The sequence below is a fragment of the Octopus bimaculoides genome, chromosome 25 (assembly GCF_046866305.1).
Source record: "Octopus bimaculoides isolate indiv1 chromosome 25, ASM4686630v1, whole genome shotgun sequence".
Taxonomy (NCBI): domain Eukaryota; kingdom Metazoa; phylum Mollusca; class Cephalopoda; order Octopoda; family Octopodidae; genus Octopus; species Octopus bimaculoides.
This window is the reverse complement of record NC_142952.1, coordinates 32,896,466-32,922,957: the sequence shown is the minus strand read 5'-3', so window position 1 is coordinate 32,922,957 and position 26,492 is coordinate 32,896,466. Positions and strand designations below refer to the sequence as shown.

Sequence of the window (26,492 nt, the reverse complement as noted above, 5' to 3'; positions counted from 1 at the left end):
TTGTATTAAAAAGGTTGAGAACCTCTAGCTGAAACTGTTGAAGTTTGTTCACGAGAAACAACTTAGAAAAGATACAAAATACCGTTACGAAAATGCGTCAGATCTTTAAATCAATATTAAACATGAAAAACTGTTTTGTTTAAAACGAATAGTAAATAAAATCGTGGGTCCCTCAGAAAAACCTCCATAATGAATGCCTTAAGAGCCTTTCTCATCCCATTTTCTATGCCACACAATTGTAAAAGGAGCTTTAATAACGGGGTCACCTGTTCTGTTTATTTAGCGTAACACAGTCAACGACCCGAACACGTGTTTATATCTACGTGGAAGATCCATCTGCTAGAAACAGCAGGCAAAGCTCTTTCGATTCACTCGCTACCATCTTGAGAAAGAAATCATTGGGTTAAAAAAATGACGGGATAGGATGGGATGGTCACAGCTGGAATGCCTTTGGTGATAGATCTGTTCGACCAGGGCTGACCTGGGGTTAACATAAAACAACACTGAGAAGGTGCCAACGAGTAAACCTCTATGTGGTCACTCGATTTGCTAGAAATAGCAGCCAAATCTCTCAAGTCACTTCCTAACATCTTGACAAAGAACTGGTTGCATAATACAGTCCTGGGCTCCTTGAGTAGAGGAGAGAAAAAAGACAGAAGGGTCACGGTCGGTATGCTTTTGATCAAAGAGCTGACCAAGGAGTAAAACAACATCGACAATAACAAACATCATTATCAATATGCCAGCGAATAACCCACTACGTGGTCGCTCGATTTGCTAGTAATAGCAGCCAAATATCTCTCAAATCACTCGCTATAGTTATTTAGAAAAAGGAACACACTGAAGAATAGGAAAAGGTCCACTCTTTTGCCGAACCGCTAAGTAACTGGGACGTAACCACACCAGCATATACACACACACACACACATACATATATATACGACGGGCTTCTTTCAGTTTCCGTCTACCAAATCCACTCACAAGGCTTTGGTCGGCCCGAGGCTATATAGTAGAAGACACTCGCTCAAGGTGCCACGCGGTGGAACTGAACCCGGAAACATGTGGTTGTCTTGCAAGCATCTTACCAAGCTGTTCTTTTTAATTAGGTCAATCGACCACGTAGAAACTGTCCCGCATTGTTAATTAGTTTCAAGTTAACCTCGATCAAACAGATCTGTCGTCAAAGACACTCCAGTCGTGACCATCCCATCTTTTACTTACATATCGGACTACATTTTCCAACATTTCTGAATGAGATTTGGCTGTTATTTCGAACAGGTTGAGCGACCTCTCTCTCTCCTGATATATATATATTAGTTCTTTATTCCAGATCAACCGTGATTCAGCAGACCTACTATCATAGGTGTCCCCCCAGGCGTGACTATACTTTCTTTCTTTTTTAGTTTTATTTTGTTGTTTTTTTTTATAAGCATAAACTGTGTCCTTTGGCACAATTATTAGAGCGACAGAGACGGTGATCGCTTTATAACCCTGCTACGTATTGAATTAATAAAATAAAAATGACGCTCTAGTGTAAAAATTTGACTGCTATTTCTTGCTGGCCGAGCGACCCCGTAAGTGACAGTCTCGTTGGTTCGATCGTTTGTATGAAGCATGAACAACTTTCTTCGAGAAATGGGTCGCCTGAGACGTGACACATCATCAGGCGGGCCGCACTGCTACAAAAAAAAAAAAAAAAAATTTAAAGTAATTTTTCGTTGGACGTGTTGTTTCAGAAAGTCCCGCGGGCCGCAGGTTTCTCATCTCTGGTTTATATAAATTGTTTCTGATTTACGCACAAGACCGGTATTCGTTTATTTATTTTATCATCAACTTCAGTACTTGACGGCTACTTTATTATTTTTTTTTTCGCCCCCGAAAGGGCGAAGGCAAAGTTTGAACTCAGAACGTAGAGGGTCCGAAGAAATACGACAAAGCATTCTATTTCGATATTTCAATAACACTAACGATTCTGCCAAGGCACCGCCTTCTTGATCATCTTAAAATAAAAAGGTAGGCGTCTGAAAGAAGAGTCTGCTCTAAGAAGCTGAGTTGGCTTGTTTATAAAAAAAAACAAAAACAACAACAACGTCAGACAGAAGGACAAGGGAAAGCGGAGTGGGTGTGTACATATACGTGAACAGTGGGTCAGAGGTGAAGAAACGGTGTAGCGGGTCAATCAGTCACCGCTTTAAAAAATACAAAACGTATACAACGTTAACAGATTTTCCACGTCTGGCCAGTCGACTTGGCAAGCCTTTTTATTCTCGTCACGAATGAACACACGGATATATATGTGAAATCTGGTTGCTTTTTTCTTTTTACTAGGCCGAGCAACCATGTAGTTACTGCCTCGTTGGCCGCGTCATCAATAAATAAAGCTACATCTTAGAATAAAAGTTGTGTGTGCCTGCAGGAAGATTCTGTTCCAAGAAACCTATTTGGCTTGTTTATAGCAAACGCCAGGAAGAAGCAAAAGGAAACAGTTTGTGTGTGTAGTCACCTTATATATATATATATATATGTAGTATGTCTTATGTATATGTGGGTCAGGTCAGCGGTGAAGAAACGGTGTAACAGACCAATCAGTCACCGCTTAAAGAAGTGGACGTCCACAACGTTGTTTAGCGGATCCTCCATGCATGGCTAGGACTTGCCAGGCTTTCTTCGTCACGCATGAACACATAGACACGCTATTACTAATAACAAGCTAACGAAATAAACTGAACTATCCAAGACAAGGTGAAGATACTGTCGTATCCTGTTATTCGAAAGAGGATATTTATCATACGTAAAAAGGATTAAAAAAAAAATATTTGTCGTAATGGCGAGTAACGAAGAAGAACTACAGAGTGGAGGAGATGGTTACACAGACATGTTTTGGAATATATTCAATGAAGTATTTTCTAACCCTTTAAACGTTATCCTTCTGGCTATTAGTAGTTTCCTGTTTTATAAGATAATGACCAGCAGACAGACTCCACGCCCGCAACATGTTGCTGAAAAGGAAATACCTCGCATGAAAAAGAAAGACATGACGATCGAAGAACTCAGGAAGTACGATGGCACTGACGAAGACGGTCGGGTTTGTATAGCTGTCAACGGTAAAATATTTGATGTTACCCGTGGTAAACAGTTCTATGGACCCGGCGGTCCGTACGCGGTCTTCGCTGGCCGCGATGCTTCGCGGGCCCTGGCTTTGTTTACTGTGAAGGAATCGGCGCTAAAAAACGAATATGACGACCTCAGTGACTTGACATCGGCCGAAATGAGTCGCATGCAAGAATGGGAAATGCAATTTACGGAAAAATATGACATTGTTGGTAAGTTATTAAGGGACGGTGAACAACCTACGGAATATACAGATTCTGAGGATGAATCGAGTCCGAACGGAGACACTGACAAAAGCAGCGGGAAAGATGGTGACTCTTCGCTTCATAAAGATGACACGAAAAGCCAATAATAATAATAATAATAATGATGCTGATGTTTACGAGTAATTTCCTTTTTTTTTTTTTTTTGAAAAAAAAAAAAAAAATTCTTATGTTTTCTTCTTTCGAAGGACATAATAACTAAAATTTAAAACAAACAAAAAAACCCAAACTCTCAAATGATGAAATTTAATTAAAAAAAAAAACATACACAACACATGATAAAAAAAATGGAATTTTTTGATACATAAATAAAAGAAAATAATATTATTATTAATAATATTTGCAATTTCAAAAAAAAAAGAAGTTTGTTCAGCTCCTTAAAAAAATCTAAGATTTTTGGTAAGTACTTGGGATGGAATGTCATTCAATGTTTTCAAAGAAAATTACGTTGTTTTGGCCTTTTAATGTTATGATTTAAATGTTTTCAGTAAATATCTCTCTGTCTCTCTATGTATGTATATATTTTATATATATGTATATATTATATATGTATATATATATATATATATACATATATATGTATGTATGTGTGTGTATATATATATATATATACACATAGACAATTACACATATGCACATTCACAAACATTTATATACACGTATATCACACGACATAATTATACCCTACACTGTTTATATATATATATATGTATGTATATAAGTTACATTCTACGCTGTTAATATACGCAAAAGTACATACACAATACATCATAATAAATATACTTTCATAAATGTGTGAATATATATATATATAAGCTGCCCAAGTGTACACTTTCATACATGAATGTGTTTCATTGTAACAGGATTGGCCAGATGGTTAAATGGTTGCTTGATATATTTTTGTGTTGAGATTGTTCAAAATCCTGTTATTCAAGTTGATTCAGTGTATATTGTGAGCTGTTATTTTATTTTAAAAATACTAATAATATCATATCTTCTTATATACACACACACACACACATATATATATATATATATATATATATATATTGTAAATAAACTTGTCTGATCTTTGTTTCCTAAACTCACAACACTCCACGCCCAGGCATAAATAAACACATAATAATTACTCTATTATTATTATTATTATTATACTTTTAATTCTCATATTTGATGATTGCGTTTCGTTACTGTTTACTCCCTAAATTAAACACCCGACCTTTCTTTAGAATTTACTGTGTAATAAAATAATAATTTACTTCGTTTTTGTATCACAACAAAATAATTAAAACCGCAATTAAAAGTACAAATCAAAAAGACATGCAGTCCGCTTTCTCCAATCCACATTTTGAAATGATCCCCCACTTTTAAGTCCCACTCCCCCAAAAAAAATAATAATAAAAAAGGCAAATTGTGTTGGCAACATTAAAATATATAATATAATATATAACCTGTGGTATATCTAAACGGAGTCAATGTTTTCTATTTGAAAATAAACAGACGAAGGATGATAATGATGTAAGTTTAGGGTGTCTTACTCTATTTTATGTCTGTCTCTCAGTTTTCTCACAATTTCTCACGAAAATTATTCAGTTTGTTCCATATTCAACATTGCAAGCAAAAAAAAAAAAGATCGATTTTTTATTGTTTTATAAATGTTAACCCTGTTTATTTAACCCTTTGTTTCCCAGTTATTTTGCCTCCAAAGCATGGCGTCATCCAAATTTTCCCTCTCTTTCTAGATCTCTTGATTTCACTTCATCTTCTTTCCTTGTCTTTCTATCTTCCTTTTTTGTTTTCATTATTGTTTCCCGCCATTTCATTTAACATCGGTCCCCAGTTACCCTTTATTGTAGTCGCCCCTACTTTTCTAATCCTTTCTCTTCCGAAATCCTTCAATTCCCCGATTTGTGACCCAAAAACTACATGTAAAATCTAACGATTACACAGTACAACAACAACAAAAATGGGACTCGTATATGTTTTTTTTGTTTTTAATTTTCCTTTACGTGACTTCACCACAGCCAACACCTATTTTAATTCATTTGGTGTTCTCCAAAATTAGTCGGATCGAAGCTAGGTAGCTACTTTCCGATCCAGTCTAAGAGTACTTGCAATGGAAAGAGGACATCCGCTAAAGACAGCTGGTTTATTTAAACCTGACGGTTATATATACAGGGTGTCCACAAAGTCTGGGTACATGAAGTAAATAAAATCATAACATAATTAAATATAAGAAATAATAATTTTTTAAAGTATGTGTTAATCCCCATGTGGGTACATGAAGTAAATAAAATAACATAAACAATTAAATATAAGAAATAATAATTTTTTAAAGTATGTGTTAATCCCCATGTACCCAGACTTTGTGGACACCCTGTACATATAGATACGTGTGTGTACATTTCCAGGCTTAACTCAACTTACGTCGGTAATTGATTCCCAAATATGTTACTTGACTCAAAAAACGACGTATAAGAAGAAGAAAAAAAACCACTGAAAAATGTTTTAGCCTATATATGTTTTCATAAATGGATTGTTCGTATTTTTCACATATTTTGATTTCCCCACTTTCGGTATTGGTTTTTAGGTGTGTTGTTTATTTAGTGTTTTGCTTGTAATATGTTAGCAGAAACCGACGGAAGTCGAAAAAGACGTAACTCGAAACGTCATAAGTTGAATTTTAAGCCTGTATGTATAATATGTGTTACGGTTCTAAATGTTGATATTCGTTCTTTGACCTTCGAAACTTCATTTTTATCTCCTTTATTTGCCTATTAATGTTATTTTCTAAATTGCATTATCTTTTTTAACCTTTCAACCACAACTATTTTTAACGGAGTTTCAAAGTAACCACTGAATTGAGGAGTGAAAATATTTTTTAAAGTTAATTTGGGATCTAAAAAAACAAATTCTTTTCCAATCGTTCACCCCTATTGCATAAAAACACAGGAATATTAAAAACTTTAAGGGACAACCCATCGTCCTTTTTTCTTCTCTCAGATTGTGAATGATAGCTCTAATTATTCCAAAAATCCATTCAACGCATCTACCTTATATATTTGGTTAGTTCAATGATCCTTTTCATCCCTTTTTTTTCTTACTCTGGTGGTGGTAGGGAACTCTCATAGCCATTCGATGCCTAAAAACTCCCTATTATATTTGTTATAATCTAATATGAAGAATTGTATTTTAAAAAAATCAAAATATTTTGTGTATAGTAAGTAAGGAGTATAACCAGTTTATTGCACATAAGTTTTTAACGACAAAATCTCATCGGACCCCGTTGAGAACCATAAGATTAGCTCAACTGTTTAATGTCTCTTCTAACGAGTTTCGTCCCGTTGTATCTAGATATTTCGGACAATAGCAGAGACACTTGCAGAAATAAAATGAAATACAAACCTAGGCGAAGGTAAAAAAAATACGCACACAAGCCGTTTTCGGCGTTTAGGGTCAAGGTTACGCCGAAAACGGGTGGTGTACGCATTCTTTACCTCTGTCCAAACCTAAATAAGTGGAAGTTACACCCTGATGTGGTGGTGGCTCGAATTTCATCACCTTTCAACAGATAAACCAATGAATACATTTGGCCTAGATCTGTGTTACGAAGGTCGGCCGTGGGAGGGGGGGGGGTCACGGTTGGAGGGTTTTGAATCATAGGTTGTTTGACATCGCTTGACCTGGACTGAACACATTTTTCTTTTCAATCTCAATGTGTTTAATAACCCATACATGTTATGTTGGTTTCATTTTTCTTTCTTCTTTTTTATTATTTTCAAGTGGCAGAAAGTGGTGAAAGTGACTCAAGGACAGATTTTAGTGTGTGACACTAGAACTCTTGGCACTTGTGTCACTTTTGTAACTTTCTGACAATTGAAAATAAAATATTTATATACTATATACTTTCTATACTTAGTTCTATATATCCTATTTGTTCCCACCAAACCTGTACCATGTAACGAACTCTCTCTCGTATATCTATCTATATACATATATATATATATATATATATATATATATATATATATCCAAAAAAGGAGAACAAACAAAAAAGCACAACAATGCGAGGATGTGGTACATGTAAAGTATTAGCAGATACTTAAGGAAGGAAAGAAAGATGGTTTAACGTTTCGAGCACACGCTCTTCTTTGGAAACAGGAAAATCCAATAGAAGGGAAGATGGAAGAAGAAAATCACCAACAATTCATATGTGGTTATATATATAGCTGAAATTTACAGAAAAACAAAAGACAAAGACAGGTGTATGAACAACAAGCAGGTGTATTAGTTTGACGCTCGGGAAAGTGAGAAAGTCTTCATATTTTGAGCCTATGCTCTTCAACAGAATGGAGTATGAGGAATAAAGAGAGAGAGAATAATAAATAAAAAAACTTGTGGATTTAGCGATCAGTCATGGCGACCTTTGCTCCAATTGCCTGTTTTGTCATGTTATCCACAGGGTGTACTAGGTGCTTTATATAGGGCACTAACACGTGCTTTTTACATGGCATCAGCATATGTATATATGTAATGAGTCAGTTGTCCATAAGTCTGGAAAAAAGTACTTGCTAAAAGAAAATTTTGAGCAGTTATATTTTATCTAAGTGCCGTAAAAACCATACCAAAACTCAGTAGCCTGGTGTAGTCTGCTACCTGGCCGCCCCTCTCAAACCGTTCAACCTATGCCAGCATGGAAGGCAGACATTAAATGACGATGATGAAGTAATATGTCTTTGGTTATGGCAGTGGTGCTCCAGCATGGCTGCAGTCACATGACTGAAACAAGTAAAACAATTAGATTTGGTCTATAGTAGAATACACTTGCCCAAGGCGTCACACAGTGGGACTGAACCCAGAACCATGTGGTTGGGGAGCAAACTACTTGCCATGCCTGCGCCCATATATATATATATATATATATATATATACACACAACAGGCTTCTTTTAGTTTCCTTCTACCAAATCCCCTCACAAGGCTATAGTAGAAGACGCCCAAAGTGCCACACAGGATGAGTGTCTTCTACTTTTTTTTTCTTGCAACCTTTTATTTTAGTGGTTAACATTTGAAAAGATGTAAAGTTCACATTGGAAGTAACTGAAGGTACAGTCTCAGAAGAAGGACATCTTTGAAAACTATATTCTTTTTACTCTGGACTTGCTTCCTCCTTTGTCTAGAAGTGCTGTCATAGATTTATCTCTATCTAAGCAGTCATATCTATAAAAGGATTTTAAAAACTTAATACTATTCTGCTTTCTCATGATTATATTAGTATAAAGATTTAACAAGTCTTAACACGAGATTTATTTCTGTTCTCTTATGAGATAAATAAATATTGCAGGGTAATGACAACGGTAGCTGCTCCTCCCTGTGCAGTAGTCCTGGGTTGATCAAAACCTTACAAGTGGATTTGGTAGATGCGTCTATGTGTGACCCTTATCTTTGATATCACATGATGGTTGCAAATAAGTATCACGCGAGCAGTTTTATTAATTACCAGCCTTCCATGACAAAAATGCCAGGCCACAAGGATAGCTTACTCTTTTTGCATGTGTGATCATTCAAGCAAAGCTATATTTCCATTGTTACGCCTTTGAAGTATTTCTAAACACCTCAGTATATTTATTTGTATGTATTGTGAGAAAAGTTACTTAACTGGATACACTTCTCAAACAGCTTATTTCTGTTGATTTTGTGAGAATATTCATGTTAGAAGTTCAGATCTCAACATTAACAATACAATAGATAAGGGATTTTTTTCTTTTTCTTCTTATTCCATACTTCTTTGAAAATATAATGTTACACAGCAATTTGTTGAGAGAAATTGTCAACAAACACTCCAGTTTGTAACTCAATGCTTTTTCTGTGTGAAGCACGGATGGGTAGGACGGTTGACAGGAGCCAACCAGGTAGAAAAACTACCCTAGGCTGCTGTGTCTGTTTTGTCTGGGATTTTACAGCTGGATACCCTTCCTAACACCAACCACTCAGAAGAATGGACCCAGTGCTTTTTTTACGTGGCATTAGCACAGGTGAGGCTAGTTTTGGCATCATGGATCCCCTTCCAAAAATGCCAACTACTTTGCAGTGTGGACTGGATGGTTTTTTTTTATGTGGCACCAGCACTGGCAGGGTAACCAAGTAACTCACAATACAAGGAATTATGAGGTGGGGGCAGGGATTTGAGGAGGGGAACTTGTGTCAGAGGATGAAAGATTAGAATGTGACAAAGGGACAGACAGATAGAGGCAGGTGTCTTGCCCTAAACAGAGGGGACACTGGTGGAGGTGATCCAGTATCAGATGATGAAAGGTTAGTGTGTAACAGAAATAGGTGTCTTGCTATAGAGGAGGTACATGGTTACCCACTGAAAGAAGCCAGAAACAAATGCGCTGACATAAAGGTCAGAGGAAAAACAAGAGGCAAGAGAGTAGGGAACAGCGAAAGTGGAAGAGAGACGGTGTAGTGCTAGGGTATACTCACAAGTAACAAGAATATGAATGTAGAACCTGGGGAGAAAAATAGAGTGTGGGTGTAGGAAGCAGCGATACAGTGAGGGCAAGAAAGGGGATTGGTAAACAATCATAATTTATGAAGAGGAAAATGTGAGGAAGAGAAAGATGCTGTTAAAAGGGTTGTAGTTTGGTTTGTTAGGGTAGAGTGGGTGAAATGTGGGTGGGACACAACTCTTCTAGCACTCCAAGACACAACAGACTTTTCCTTTACTCCACAGCAAATTCATTCTAGTTTATCTTTGTTTTTCTTGTTTCAATCATTAGACTGTGGCCATGCTGGAGCACCACCTTGAAGAATTTTTTTTTTATATATATAGTCAAATAAATTGACCCCAGTACCTTTTTTTTTTAAGCTGAGTATTTATTCTATCAGTCTCTTTTGCTGAACTGCTAAGTTACATGGACATAGACACTCCAACACCGGTTGTCATGCGTTGGTGGGGGGGACAAACACACACACAAACTCACACATATATATATTGAGCTTCTTTCAGTTTCCGTCTAGTAAATTCACTCACAAGGCTTTGGTCGGCCTGAGGCTATAGTAGAAGACACTTACTCAAGGTGCCACACTGGGGGACTGAACCCGGAACCATGTAGACTTTTGGAGTATAAGAGGGAATAGGGTAGGATGGGTGGGTAAGTTTTCAAGTGTCTGAAAGGAGAGTGATAAAGGGTTAGCGATTGTAGGAGTAGGGGTACGGGTAAATGGCATTAATTGCACTCTTCTGCTGAAAGGTACTGCCTGAAGCTACAGACTTTTCCTCTTCTCCACAGCAAACTATCTTATTCCGGTTTGTAAACTTTTGGTAAATGTAGCACTGCACAGTCAGTTCTTAAAATTGAAATCCAGTGGTAGGCTGACTTCAAAACAGCACAATGAAATACAATACCAAAGTATAAGTTAGGCATATATCAAGTTTGCACCATTATTTTGGCAGCTGCTCAGAAGGGACACCCACTCAACCACTCACATGACATGACTGAGAGACAAACCTTTTAAAGATTAGCACTCTTCAACCATTGTCTGAAGAGAACGGTGGGGTGGGGCTGAGTGGCTTTGTGGAGTCTTAACTAGAAGCATAATGTATGTAGTTTGGCGGTTCCATAACAAAACTCCATCACTACTACTGCAAAATGCAATAAAAGATTAAACAAACTAACAAGGGAGTCATTGCCATCATGTAGTCCACTCAGCTTGCTCAAAATAGCAGCCAAATCTCTCTGAAATACACTCTCTTAACTCTGTTATACATTTCTGTTGAAATACATGGTCTTTCATCATCATCATCATCATTGTTTAACATCCGCTTTCCATGCTAGCATGGGTTGGACGATTTGACTGAGGACTGGTGGACCAGATGGCCACACCAGGCTCCAATCTGATCTGGCAGAGTTTCTACAGCTGGATGCCCTTTCTAACACCAACCACTCCGAGAGTGTAGTGGGTGCTTTTACGTGCCACCAGCACGAGGGCCAGTCACACGGTACTGGCAACGGCCTCACTCAAAAAGATGTTTTTTATGTGCCACCTGCACGGGAGCCAGTCCAGCGGCACTGGCAATGACCTCACTCGAATGATTTTCTAACGTGCCACCAGCACAAGTGCTAGAAGGTGACGCTGGTAACGATTGTTCTAATTAATTTTGAAAATAATGAAGAATTTAGTAAAATAACTTTGGTGTTATTTAGCTGGCTTGGAACACGACATGAAATTTTAATGGAGAGTTTTGGGGATCATTTTAACCCCTTTGTTATCATGTTTCTGATGAAATGCACTGCTTTTGTTACAATTGAAGTCGATTTTGCCTTTTGTCATTTCAGGGGTCGATAAAATGAGTACCAGTTGAACACTGGGGTCGAAGTAATCGATTTGTCTCCTCCCCAAATTTGCTGCGATTGTGGCGAAATTTTAAACCACTGTTATGGCTATCTATGTCTGCTTGTGGCAGCATAGGGAACCTATACCAGGTGCAAAGGCATGAAGCATGAGAAGAGAACGTTTCTGCTACCAAGTTGTACTCTATTGCAAGTAACAGCTGAGTGAGAATCTGTGAGTGTATGTTTCTCATATAACCAGGAGGGAAGGTAGTACCCATGACCCTTTACCAGGTCCCTTAGACTGGTGGGTGCAAAAGAGGAGGAGGAAGAGATCCTCAAACTACTGACTTGGTCTGAATGTTTGCAATAGATTGGACTCTGCTGAAGACACCCAAAGTGCCACAATGGATTAAGTCTACCACCCTAACAGGTCGTGGTGGGATTTGAACTCAGAATAGAAAGAGCTGAAAAGATACCGCAATGTGGATATAGGTGCATGCATGGCTATGTGGTAGGAAATTTGCTTCCCAAACACATGGTTCCAGGTTCAGTCCCACTACATGACACCTTGGGCAAGTGTCTTCTACTATAGCATCAGCCCAACCAAAGCCTTGTGAGTGGATTTGGTTAATGGAAACTGAATGTGTGTGTGTGTGTGTCTTTGTGTTTGTGTTTGCCAACACTTAACAACCAGTGTTGGTTTGTATACATCTTTCTAACTTAGCAGTTTGACAAAAAGAGAAGGAAGAATAAATACCAGACATGGAACAAAAAATGATACTGAGTGTATGTGCAACTGAATATGTGTGTATCACTGTCTGTGCCTCTGTGTGCCTGTATGTGCCACTGTGTATGTGGATGTGCCGTTGTGTGTATGTGTGTATCTCTTTGTGTATACGTCACTGTGTGTGTGTGCCTCTATATATGTGTGTGTGGGTGGGTTCTTCTGTATGTGCAACTGTGTGTGTGAATATGCCATTGTGTGTGTGTGTGTGTATGTGTCACTATACATGTGTGTGTATGTGTGTAGTTTGTACCATCTTCACTTTAGTGAAAATATTTCTTTCCTTGCTGCTACTTCCCACTGATGGGAAGTCAAACCAGCAGAAAATAGAATGGAATGAGTTAATTAAACACACAAACGACAGCTAAACAATGGCTCAGATAATCATTTTCAATTTGTAACAATCACTTCTGAGGCCTGCTTATTTTCTTTAATTCACCAGGTAAGAAGGAAAGGAGGAGGAAAACATTAGTGAGATTTTTTTATTACCTGCATTACATTGACCCTTTAGCATTTAAACCAGTCATATCTGGCCCAAACATTCCACCTGTAGACGTGTGTGGCTTAGTGGCTCAGGATGTTGCACTCACGATTGCAAGATTGTGATTTCAGTTCCTGGCCCAGGCAATATATTGTGTTCTTGAGCAAAACACTTCATTTCACATTGCTGCGATGGACCTGTGTCCCATCCAGTGGGGTGGATACATTTGCCAAAGAAACTGGGAAACTACCCCCCCCCCCATGATTCTGTATGGGAAGGATTTTGACCTTCTATCCTATACATTCTACTTGTTTTATGCCCAAACTGGCTGTATATATATATTTAATATATATATATGTATATATCTGTCCAACAAATGAACATTACATCATGATGATGATGATGATTAAAACATTGCACTATCAAAATCTCAAAGCTACCAGATACTCTGTGATTAATTCAAAATAACATGACCATGTGAGTGTTGGCACTCCGTCGCTTACGACGTCGAGGGTTCCAGTTGATCCGATCAACGGAACAGCCTGCTTGTGAAATTAACGTGCAAGTGGCTGAGCACTCCACAGACACGTGTACCCTTAACGTAGGTCTCGGGGAGATTTAGCGTGACAAAGTGTGACAAGGCTGACCCTTTGAATTACAGGCACAACAGAAACAGGGAGAAAGTTGTGGTGAAAGAGTACAGCAGGGTTCGCCACCACAGCCCTGCTGGAGTCATGTGGAGCTTTAAGTGTTTTTGTTCAATAAACACTCACAACGCCTGGTCTGGGAATCAAACCGCGAGTCCGCTGCCCTAACCACTGGGCCATTGTCCCTCCACAACATGACCATATAAGTTGTGGTGAAAGAGTACAGCAGGGTTCACCACCATCCCCTGCCGAAGCCTCGTGGAGCTTTAGGTGTTTTCGCTCAATAAACACTCACAACACCCGGTCTGAGAATCAAAACCGCGATCCTATGACCGTGAGTCCGCTGCCCTAACCACTGGGCCATTGCCCCTCCACAACATGACCATATAAGCATAATATTTAACAAAATAATCTGAATGTCAAAGGATTAAACAATAAACTCAGATTTTTTTATTTTCGTTAACACCATTATCTGAGGTAAGACAGAGAAGGTATTGTCTTTTTTTTATGGCAGTTTGACCTGTTGTTGAATGTGTTGTGTAAACTATCTAATATTTGGTAACAGAGTTACTTTCTCACAAAATATTTTTGCTCAGGGCAGATGAACTTCTAAAACAGTTTAGGCTGCTTTTGTTTGTCTGGATTCCTTTTTTTTTTCTTCCTTATTATTTATTTTTTAATTTTGTCTCGAGTATTTGAAGCACCAGAAACCTTGTAGCATTTCTACCTCTCTTTTATAGTTAGTGTTGTTGTTTAGTTCTGGATCAGCCATATCCAGCAATTCTGTGATCAAATGTGCTCCAGTTGTGACCATCCTGTCTTTAATCTCAGCATAATGCATCTAGAAGTGCATAGTACAATGTTTCCTTCTTTTCTAAGGGTTTAGTATGAAGGAATTCATATTATCCATCATATATACATATACATATCATCATCATCATCATCATCATCATCGTTTAACGTCCGCTTTCCATGCTAGCATGGGTTGGACGATTTGACTGAGGACTGGTGAAACCGGATGGCAACACCAGGCTCCAATCTAATTTGGCAGAGTTTCTACAGCTGGATGCCATATATATATCTGGTGGAGCCTTCTGGCTCACCAGTCTTCAGTCAAACTGTCTAACCGATGCCAGCATGGAAAGCGGACGTTAAACAACAATGATGATGGTGATGATGATATATCTATATATATAGACCCTCTTTGATCAATATATATATATATATCTACTATAGTCTTGGGCCAACCAAAGCCTTGTGAGTGGATTTGGTAGATGGAAACTGAAAGAAGCCCATTTGTGTTTGTCCCCTTTCCACCACCACTACCATTGTTTGATAACCAATGTTGGTGCTTTTACATTCCCGTAACTTAGTGGTTCAACAAAAGAGACTGATAGAATAAGTACCAGGCTTAGAAAAAATAAGTCCTGGGGTTGATTTGTTTGACTAAAAACCTACTTAAGGTGGTGCTCCAGCATGGCCGCAGTCAAATGACGGAAACAAAAGAATAAATGAATATATATATATATATATATAAATGAGAATGTCTGTCTGTCTGTCTGTCTGTGTGAATCCCTAAAACTCGAGAACTACGCAACCAATTTCATTCAAATTTTACACATGCCTTACTAAGGGTTCCAGTTGTGTTTTAGTCAAAAAAAATTATTAACTTCTTGCAGAGTTCGAGCACACGGCAACATAATATCTCCTCCACTATTTAAGTATTACGTGTCAAAAGTGAAACAAAAACACTCATGTCAAATACTTTCACTTTAAAAATGAAACTATTCCACTAACTGAAACAATCACATTTCGATACTGTAGTGACAGATACTTTCACAGAGAGAGAAAGAGAGAGACAGAGAGAGAGAGAGAGATGTATATGTATACATATACATGTATATGTACACCATTTCGATACTGTAATGACAGATACTTTCAGAGAGAGAGAGAGAGAGAGATGTATATGTATACATATAGATGTACACGTATATGTATATATATATAGATCTATACATACATGTATATGTATACATATGTGTAGATGTATATATATATATATAGATGTACATGTAATATGTACACATATATACATATATACATGCATACAGATATCTACACATATATACACCCATCACACACACATACACATGCACACAAACACACACATTAGTCATTTGTTTTCTTATCCAAAACTACGTCAAGAGTACTGAATGGATCTTTATGAAATTTGGAAATTATATTCTTTGCATAACGGCCATAACTCCCATGAAAATTCATATATTTTTGATGTTGATGAAATTTTAACCCGAACATAACAGATAAGCATTATTTAGAAAATGATGTCACACGTTATCGAGGCTACCATTCTTTCTGGATGTGCAAAAGGGGATGACGTCTTTATTCCAAGAATTCCTCTTACTCCATCAGGAGCAGACATTCCTTTTACATTCAGAAGACTACAATTCCCCCTTCCTGTGACTTTTGCCATGTCCATAAACAAATATCAGGGTCAAACACTGTCTGTAGCTGGTCTTCTCTTGGAAGAGCTCTGCTTCTCACATGGACAACTGTATGTTGGTTGCTCAAGAGTGGGCAGCAACAAAAAACCTATTTGTATATACAAGGGAAAACAAGGAACATAGTTTACAATGAGGTGTTATAATAACAACAGCAAGAAAGTATGTACATGATCACCTTCTTTTACGAAACTTCATTGACTTTCATATATTTATATTGATATACATAGATATACGTGTGTTTGGGTGCGTGTGTGTATATACATCTCTATATATAAAGATGATGCGTAGTCTAGACGGCGTTTTTAGATTTCATTATTCTCTTTAACCCGGGCAACGCCGGGTATTTCTGCTAGTATATATATATGTCTGTGTGTGTGTTGTTCTGTCTTTGTACCCTGCCCACCGTTCAACAACTGGTGTTGGTGTGTTTAAGTCCCCGTAACTTAGCAGTTCGGCAAAACAGACCAACAGAATAAATACCAGGCATTTAAAAAGCAAATATAATAAGGCGGTGAGCTGGCAGAAACGTTTGCACGCTGGACGAAAAGCTTAGCGGTATTTTGTCTGTCGTTACGTTCTGAGTTCAAATTCCGCCGAGGTTGACTTTGCCTTTCATCCTTTCAGGGTCGATTAAATAAGTACCAGTTATGCACTGGGGTCGATGTAATCGACTTAATCCCTTTGTGCTTGTTTGTCGTGTCTATGTTTAGCCCCTTGTGGGCAATAAAGAATTAAATATAATAAGACCCCATTCAACTAAAAATTCTTTAAAGTGGTACTCCAGTATGGCCACAGTCTAATGACTGAAACATGTATAAAAGATCTATCCATCTATCCATCCTCTACTCCTTAAAGGGCCATGGGGTAGGGGTTTTAGCATCCTCAAGCACCTCCTCCCTAGGGTCCCATCGCTGGATCCCCACATGTGAATTTCCCACATGAACTCCCAGATGTTTGTCTTATTTTATTTTATCATTTTTTATCATTTTTGTTTTTTCTGTTAGTAATCCATTCCCATGCAGGTTACGAGTACTTTCTGTGCATTTAAGAAGAATGGATTAATTAGGTCAAGATCACAGCTCAGTACCAAAATGTGTGTGTGTGTGTGCTAAGTTTGGTAGTTCAGTGGGTCATATTCTAAATGGTTTTATTGTTTCGAGTTTTGGTGGCAGATATAATCATATCTGACATTTAGTTAAGCGTGATATTTAACCCACCGCCCCCGACATGGAAACACCTCTCTATTCACTAATTCATTCAAACCTTTATCAGTTCTTGTGTACATGTTAAACATTGTGACATCATGAGCCATTTTATGCAAGAGTCACATCTCTAGGATTAAAACTTTAATATTAAACCACAGTTCTCCAGTCACCCACTTTTTAACTTTTGGACACCAAACAATAAACATTTAAGTGAAGTTGAGAGTGTGTGTGTGTGTGTGTTTTGTTTGTTTCTGAAAGGCTTGTACGTGGGTCCACTCTGTAAATTTTATTTCTGACATGTAATAAAGTCATTTTTAACACAAGACATTTTATTTATAACTAAGTTTAGCTGTTTGTCTTTTGTTAAGGAATAAAACAGCAAGTATAATTGCTACTTTTATGGTGACAGACCATCCAATTGAATCAAATGCTGTCCTAGATTATTGCATAAATATAATTGCTAATTCAACCCAGTTTCTGTGTCAGATAAAGCAAATCAGCTTCTTAATTATAATTGTTTGTAATTTAGACATGGAGCAAGTAATTTTGAGGGGAGCGGGGGCTTAGTTGATACTTTTCTACTCTAGGTACAAGGCCCGAAATTTTTTTGGGGGGAGGAGCCCAGTCAAGTAGATTGACCCAGTATACAACTGGTATTTAATTCATCGACCCTGAAAGGACGAAAGGCAAAGTCGACCTTGGCAGAACTTGAACTCAGAACATAAAGACAGACGAAATACTGCTAAGCATTTCGCCCGGTGTGCTAACCATTCTGCCAGTTCGCTGCCTTAGTGCGGAAACAAATAATGTTGTGATCTATTTTTAACTTCAGAACTTGACTGGTGCATTATTCTTCTGCTTTGTTGGAAATTTCACACAGAATCCATTATGACTGGTTTTACCAATCAGTTTTGTACTAGGGCTCAACAGAGTGTTAGGTAGCAGCCTGATTATGTAACCCTGCACTCATCAGAGGTAGCTGTTATGGAATGAAATAAGGTGATTTATCATATATATGTATATATATATATATATATATATATATATATATATATATATATATATATATATACTCTTTACTGGAGCACAGCCTTTAGTCGAGTAAATCGACCCCAGGACTTATTCTTTGGATGCCTAGTACTTATTATATCGGTCTCTTTTGCTGAACCGCTAAGTTATGGATACGTAAAGACACCAGCATCGGTTGTCAAGCGATGTTGGGGGGAAAAACACAGATACATATACATATATATATATATATATATATATATATATATATATATATATATATATATATATATATATATGTATGTATGACAGGCTTCTTTCAGTTTTCAACTTCTAAATTCATTCAGAAGGCTTTGGTTGGCCCAAGGTTGTTGAAGAAGCCACTCTTGAACAAGATGTCACACAGGGGGACCGAACCCAAAACTATACATTTGAGAAGCAAATTTCCTAACCACGCAGCTATATCTGTAGCCTAATTTCTGCCTTCCTCTTTGGCATTGAATTCTATGAGAATTTGGTAGGCTGAAAATTCTAGTGACACAGCTTAGAAAATTTAGGTCGACTCTCAAATGAGAAATCTATTGCTTATTGATCTGTAAACCAGTTTAGGTTTGTTTTTGTTTTCTTTTTTGCTAACAGAGTAAGTCTTAATTGTTTTTGTATTTCACCTGACAATTATAGATTATTCAACACGCCACTCCTGTAAACTGATGGCCTTGAATCTGGCCTATTCATATGTGCATGTATATATATATATATATATATATATATATATATATACATGTATGTATATACGTATATATATATATACACACACACACATATATGTGTGTGTGTGTATGTATATATGTGTATATATAGACATACATACATGTATATATATATATATATATATATATATATATATATATATACGATTAATGTAATGTAAAATAAAGCTGAAGCAAATTAACACCATATATATATATATATATATATATATATATATATATATATATATATACATGTATCTATATACATATATGTGTGTGTGTGTATATATACATACAATATATGCATGTTTGTACCATGAATATCGCTATCAATTAGAGAAAAATTTGTAGTTTCAGAATCAGTAGTTCTTTGGCTGCTGTTTCTGAATTCTCAGTATGTTGGAGAAGCAGGATACTGCTAATCCCTATATATTTATGATTATAAATGGCTTTACCGAAAAGGTTTTTTCATACTGAGCTACCCAGCAAAATTGTTAATTATTAATTTTATTACTAATTGACGATTCCCTGCCCTGTATATCTATATTTTAGTAATACCTCTAACGTGGTCAGCTAAACTGCAACAAGTCGTACGGGACTTTTTTCTATGCGGGACTATTTATGATACACACTGAATTGAATTCATTAGGGTGAGAGATTTTAAACTCACTGGCCGATAAATTTCTTAATGTCTGCCTCACATGGTCTTGATGTCGCATGGTCAAAATTAACGTGAGTTATTTAGACATTGGCAAATTTATTAAAATATTTGGCTGAAGATCGAAATGAGGTAATTTCATACCACTAATCATGAAACGTACCAAATTAATTAAAGGTAGGTTTGTTTTTTACTCTTCTCTTCTGTCTTTTGTTCTGTGTGTACCATGAATATCGCTATCAATTAGAGAAAAATTTGTAGTTTTAGAATCAGTAGTTCTTTGGCTGCTGTTTCTGAATTCTCAGTATGTTGGAGAAGCAGGATACTGCTAATCCCTATATATTTATGATTATAAATGGTTTTACCGATAAGGTTTTTTCATACTGAGCTACCCGGCAAAATTGTTAATTATTAATTTTATTATTAATTGACGATTCCCTGCCCTGTATATCTATATCTATATATATATATATATATATATATATATATTTTATATATATATATATATATATATATATATATATATATATTTTATATATATATATATATTTGTTTATATATATATATATATATATATATATATATATATATATTTGTATATGTGTGTGTGAGTGTGTACATATATACGCACACACACATATATACTATACACACACACACACATTGTATATGTCATGATTGCCACCTCTTTGCAGAAGAAGGCCATCTCTTCAACTAGTAAATGCAGTCATGAGATCTCATATAACTAGCAAGTCTCGCTTTGAAGAAATAACAGCCCACAAAAGATATTACAAACATTGTCAAGCAGAAAAATGCCTGGTGTTGGAGTCAAATCCTGTTTTATTAAGTGTTCATTCCAACATGAAGCATTCGATTCTCCATGTTTCAAATGGTTTACTACTGCCATGGATCACTCCTTTCCAAGCCAATCTATATCTGTCTGCTGTCTGTCTGTTTATCTATCTATCTATCTATCTATCTATCTATATGTGTGTGTGTGTATTTGTATGTACATAAGCTTGCTTCTCAACCACATGGTTTTGGGTTCAGTCCCCCTGTGTGACACCTTAGGCAAGTGTCTTTTGCTATAGCCTCAGGCTGAACAAAACCTTGTGAGTAGATTTGGTAGACGGAAACTGAAAGAAGCCCATTGTGTATATGTATATGACGGCGTGTATATCTATGTCTCTGTGTCTGTGTTCGTCCACGAGTACCGTTTGACAATCCTGTAACTTAGCAGTTCAGGAAAAGTAACCGATAGAAAAATTACTAGACTTCAAATAATAGGTCCTAGGGTGGATTTGTTCGAATAAAACCCTTCAAGGTGGTGCCCCAGCATGGTCACAGTCAAATAACTGAAACAAGTAAAACATAAAAAGTGTGTATGTGTGTGTGTGTATATGTATGCATACATACATATACACATATATGTATGCACACATACATATATGATGAAGGTGGTGAGCTGGCAGAAACATTAGCATGCTGGGCGAAATGCTTAGCGGTATTTCGGCTGCCGTTACGTTCTGAGTTCAAATTCCGCCGAGGTCGACTTAGCCTTTTATCCTTTCGGGGTCGATAAATTAGGTACCAGTTACTCACTGGGGTCGATGTAATCGACTTAATCCCTTGTTTGTCCCCTCTACGTTTAGTCCCTTGTGGGCAATAAAGAAATAGCATACATACATACATACATATATCTCTATATACATATAGTTACACCCATGCTAGCATGGAACACAGATGTTAAATATGATGATGATGATGATGATATATATGCATGCATGTATGTATGTATGTATGTATGTATATAATACATACACTTATGTGTTATGATTTCAATTAGACAAAGTGATACTAATAACCGGTTGTTGGAACTCGTATTTTTATACTTTAGATTAAGGGGGTCAAGTCAGTACAGAGCGTAAGATCGATAAATGAAGGCCAAATGAATAGGAAGTGAGGTAATTAACCTCTGTCTTTTGTCATTCATTAATTGATATATGTGTGGATGTAAGTATGTATGTATGTATGTGTATATATGTATTGTGAATATGAAATGGCTTGTTTACAGTTACATAACATTTAACCCCCCCCCCCCACACCTACTTAGCACCAAGCATGTTTTAACAACAACAACAACAACAACAACAATAGCAACAGGGTGCAAATTAGCCTCACATGTTTACATGTTTCAGCATAATAATAATTCCTGGTTGCTGCTTGAGAAAACGAAATGAAATAAACAAATAAACAAACACATAAATAAGATAAAATAAAATAAAATAGATAAGACAGAAAAAAAAATATATAAAGAAAAACGAAAGGAAAAATTTTCTTTTGAAAACGTGTCAACCTTCAGCAACAACAACTGCAATAAGTAGTACTCTAACTGCAATGACATCAACAACAACAGCAACAACAAGGACTACAGCTGTCTCCACCTACTGATACTACGGCTGTAACAGCAACAACATTAATCATCATCATCATCATCATCAACAGCGTCGATGACTACAGTGTCAACAGCAACAACACGAGCAAATGCTTCAGGTGCCCTCCTTTTAAACTATGTCTGTTGGAAACACAGATGGATGTAATTAAAATTTATCTATCCTTCCCAAACTCACATTCATCTACACATAACTCTGTCTCTGTCTCCCTCCCTCTCTCGTTCTCTCTCTCTTTTCCTCTCTCTTTCATTATATATAATTATTATTAACAAATATTCATTAAATTAGGTTGCACTGCTTTTTTTTTTTTTTTTTCAATGAACACAGAATAAAGATGTTCCACTGCTGTTTTTCTTATTATTTTATGATTTTATGATTTCTTTTGTACTTATATTATGTGTATTTGTTTTTTAAGTGAAAGAAAAAAAAATGCAAAACAGAAAGAAAAACAAACAGCAAAACCCTTTTTCATTCTCTAAGTAAATTTATTGGTACTATTACCTCCGCCTTCAATAGGGCAGAGGTATTATTTTCAGTCGTGTTTGTTTGTTAATTCCATGGACAAGATATCTCAAGAACCGTTGGATGGATTCGGATGAAACTTTCAATGATGTTTAGCCTCACAACTGGCACAAACTGATTAGATTTTGGGATCGATCCGTTACCAGACAAGGATTCTGGATTATTTTTCCTGTTTTCTTTTTTTACTTAATTTTTGAGAGCGGTCGGGTTCATTTTTAGTCTCCTTCGTTTGTGAGAGCAGTTGGGTTTATTTCAGATATTCTCATTTTAAAAATAATCTCCGGTTAATCTTTGAGAGGACATTGGTGTTGCCTTGGCAGAGGCTTGCGCTCTGTGAGTGCTCTTGTTATTGTTATGAGTGTCATCGTTCTTTCAGGATCAATGAAATAGTACAACCTGAACACTGGGGTTGATGTAATCGACTAGGCCCCTCCCCCAAATTTCAGGCCTGTTTCTGTTTTTAGACTCCACATTCGAGTTACCTCTATTTCTAGGTCTTTGTATTTTGAAAGTTTCTCCATTTCTTTTAGAGAAACATTGTCATCTGTTGGTATCGATACATCAATTAGAAAGCATTTTTTTCTTGATGATCTCTGACAACTATATCTGGCCTATTGGCCTTAATTTCTCTACCTGTGTCTATTGGAATATCCCATAGTATGGTTGCTTTCTCATTTTCTTCTTCTTTTTATTATTATTCTTATTATTATCATTGTTATTACTATTATTATTATTATTATTATTATTATTATTATTATTATTATTATTATTATGATAATTATAATTATCATCATCATTTATTATTATCATTATTATTATTATTACTTGATTTTATTTTGTTCCAGATTGTTCTTTGTCTGAGGTTGCCTGTCACATGACCAAATTAGTTTCAGCAAGTACTAATAAGACAAAAACATGATGCAAGATACCAATATACCGACATCGAAACAAACAAACCAGAATGAAAATGAACCAAAATGTCTTGACAACCATGGAGAAACTTACCTCGCAGCTACTTCAACACCAATTCCAAATGCAGTGTCTTTGAGCATTCCAGATCAGCTCCTTCAATTGGAAGCTGAACTTTGTTGCAATCTGAACACAATCCAGTTCACAGATCCTGTGGATTATATATATAATCCATTAGATTATGCATCTAATACCCATGCTGAGTTTGTTCACAGATTTTGTAATTCTCAGAAAAACGTGCTTTTTTTAGGAATGAATCCCGGACCTTTTGGCATGGCACAGAATGGAGTAAGTTTATTTTAACTTTCTGTTGCCATTCATTTTGTTTTTATGTCTGTTTTCCATAAGTTACCATAAAGATTATAGCATAATTTTTTTTTGTGAGTTTATAGTGAAAAAAAATATTTCAACCTTGAAGTTGGATTAAAATTAACCTTTGGATTAAAATAACTCTTTCATCTCTTTCTTTATTTCGAGATGCTCTGTGTTTCTTTCAATTAATTTTAAATATAACAAAGAATTTAGTAAAATAACTTAGTTATCATTCAGCTAGTGTTAGGAACATAAATTGTGACTAAGGTTTGGTGGAAGATTTTAATTCAAAACTTATGGAAACAAGACATTTGTTCTACAGAGCCAGAGGTGGTTTCAGCCAGGTTGGTATCAAAAGGGTTAAGTGAAGCTATTTAAGAAAGAAAGAAAGAATGATATTATTGCTGTTGAGGTCATCTTCACCGTTCATATCTTCAACTAATGGGGCCTGTGGAAATTTCACAGAGTGAAAAAGATTAACCCTTTTGTTACCATATTTCTGTTGAAATGCTGTGTTTCTTTCAATTAATTTTAAATATAACAAGGAATTTAGTAAAATAACTTAGTTATCATTCAGCTAGTGTTAGGAACATAATATATATATATATATATATAAGTCAGTAAATAGTGGGGTTGTGTTAACCGCACGTGGAGAAATAATAGGAAAATGAAAAATAATAATAAGGCAGAATGCTAAACTGGAAGCATATTTTAATAAAGATTTCTAACCGGCTTTCATTGTATAGCAAATTTTCAAGAAGAGGGAGAATGAAAATGTTTTTTACAAAGAAGTACAAAATGAAGAAAATAATATATAAAAAAAATAATATATAAAAAAAAAAAAATACCAATACATTATATTGTCTTTGAGCTTTTGAAGTTCAATGGTAATTCATGTATATAATGGTTGGAAAAATAAGGATGCATGACAATTGAGAGTTGTGTTATGTTTAAAAAAAGGGCTAAAAGTTTGTGTTAAGCAGGAAGTGTTGTGTCAAAACAGGAAGTGTGTGTAAGGGGAGACAAATGTTTTCCTGTTGAAAAAGAGTTCATAACTCCAACTAAAAACATTTGTCTCCCCTTACACACACTTCCTGTTTTGACACAACACTTCCTGCTTAACACAAACTTTTAGCCCTTTTTTTAAACATAACACAACTCTCAACTCTCATGCATCCTTATTTTTCCAACCATTATATACATGAATTACCATTGAACTTTAAAAGCTCAAAGACAATATAATGTATTGGTATATTTATTTTTTTATATATTATTTTCTTCATTTTGTACTTCTTTGTAAAAAACATTTTCATTCTCCCTCTTCTTGAAAATTTGCTATACAATGAAAGCCGGATAGAAATCTTTATTAAAATATGCATCCAGTTTAGCATTCTGCCTTATTATTATTTTTCATTTTCCTATATATATATATATATATATATATATATATATATATATATATATAGAGAGAGAGAGAGAGAGAGAGAGAGAGAGAGATTAATATACTCTTTACTCTTTTACTCTTTTACTTGTTTCAGTCATTTGACTGTGGTCATGCTGGAGCACCGCCTTTAGTCGAGCAAATCGACCCCAGGACTTATTCTTTCGAAGCCTAGTACTTATTCTATCGGTCTTTTTGCCGAACTGCTAACTTACGGGGACATAAACACACCAGCATCGGTTGTCAAGCGATGTTGGGGGGGACAAACATAGACACACAAACATATATATATATACATATATACGACAGGCTTCTTTCAGTTTCCGTCTACCAAATCCACTCACAAGGCTTTGGTCGGCCCGAGGCTATAGTAGAAGACACTTGCCCAAGGCGCTACGTAGTGGGACTGAACCTGGAACCATGTGGTTGGGAAGCAAACTTCTTACCACACAGCCAGGCTTGTGCCCACCATTAATTACGCTTCTTAATTTTATTTTTAAAACCTAAATGATGAAGCTGATAGGTTGTCACTGATTCCATGAAGGGGAAGAATGACACAAGAATGCTGCCAACCCTCTTTCTAAGACAGCAAGGTGAGGCATGAGAGAAGATTTGACTTCTCTTTCTAACAGCTATGAACAAACACATAGAGGTCACCGTGCCAGCAAGTCTTTTGGTTTAGCAGAGTCTTTTTAAGGTTGTTACATTCCCTGTAGACTTCAAAAGCAGAACATACCAATATAGTGGTGCCATTGCTAACTAAGGCATCTATTTTGGTAAGAACAGACTAATGTCTGTCGAGAATGGAAAAACACTTTGGCAATTAGAAACCTTCCAGTTGTTGTTGTTGTAGTTGTTGTTGCTTGTTACTTTTTTCCTTCTTCATTTACTTACTTTCTCTTCCATTCATCTTTCTTCTCCTCTTCCTCTTTCTTTTTCTTCCCCTCCTCCTCCTCTCTTCCTCTTCCTTCTCTTCCCTTCCACTTCCTGTTTCTCCTCCACCTTTCTTTCTTTTTCTCCTCCTTC

General features: G+C 36.3%; 2 protein-coding genes across 4 annotated transcripts in view; both read left to right on the top strand.

Annotated features, from left to right (window-relative positions):
* The first annotated feature begins 1,392 nt into the window (after positions 1-1,392).
* LOC106884289 (membrane-associated progesterone receptor component 1) lies at positions 1,393-3,611 on the top strand. The gene has a single exon (XM_014935591.3). The coding sequence runs from the start codon at positions 2,825-2,827 to the stop codon at positions 3,461-3,463; it is 639 nt and encodes a 212-aa protein (XP_014791077.1). The 5' UTR covers positions 1,393-2,824; the 3' UTR covers positions 3,464-3,611.
* A 171-nt stretch (positions 3,612-3,782) lies between these two features.
* Positions 3,783-26,492, top strand: part of LOC106884286 (single-strand selective monofunctional uracil DNA glycosylase) — a 32,831-nt gene continuing 10,121 nt past the window's right edge. The window contains exons 1-2 of one of the 3 annotated variants that reach the window (XM_089341796.1): positions 3,783-4,892; positions 23,590-24,001. In XM_089341796.1, coding sequence (XP_089197922.1) covers positions 23,660-24,001 — 342 coding nt within the window. In that variant the 5' untranslated portion in view covers positions 3,783-4,892; positions 23,590-23,659. Of the gene's footprint in view, positions 4,893-19,499; positions 19,947-22,070; positions 22,366-23,589; positions 24,002-26,492 lie in introns of those variants that run through there. The other 2 variants (XM_089341795.1, XM_089341797.1) reach the window with 2 other exon arrangements.

Coding starts and splice junctions, on each gene's coding strand:
- LOC106884289 (XM_014935591.3), top strand. CDS start 2,825: ATGGCGAGTAACGAAGAAGAACTACAGAGTGGAGGAGATGGTTACACA.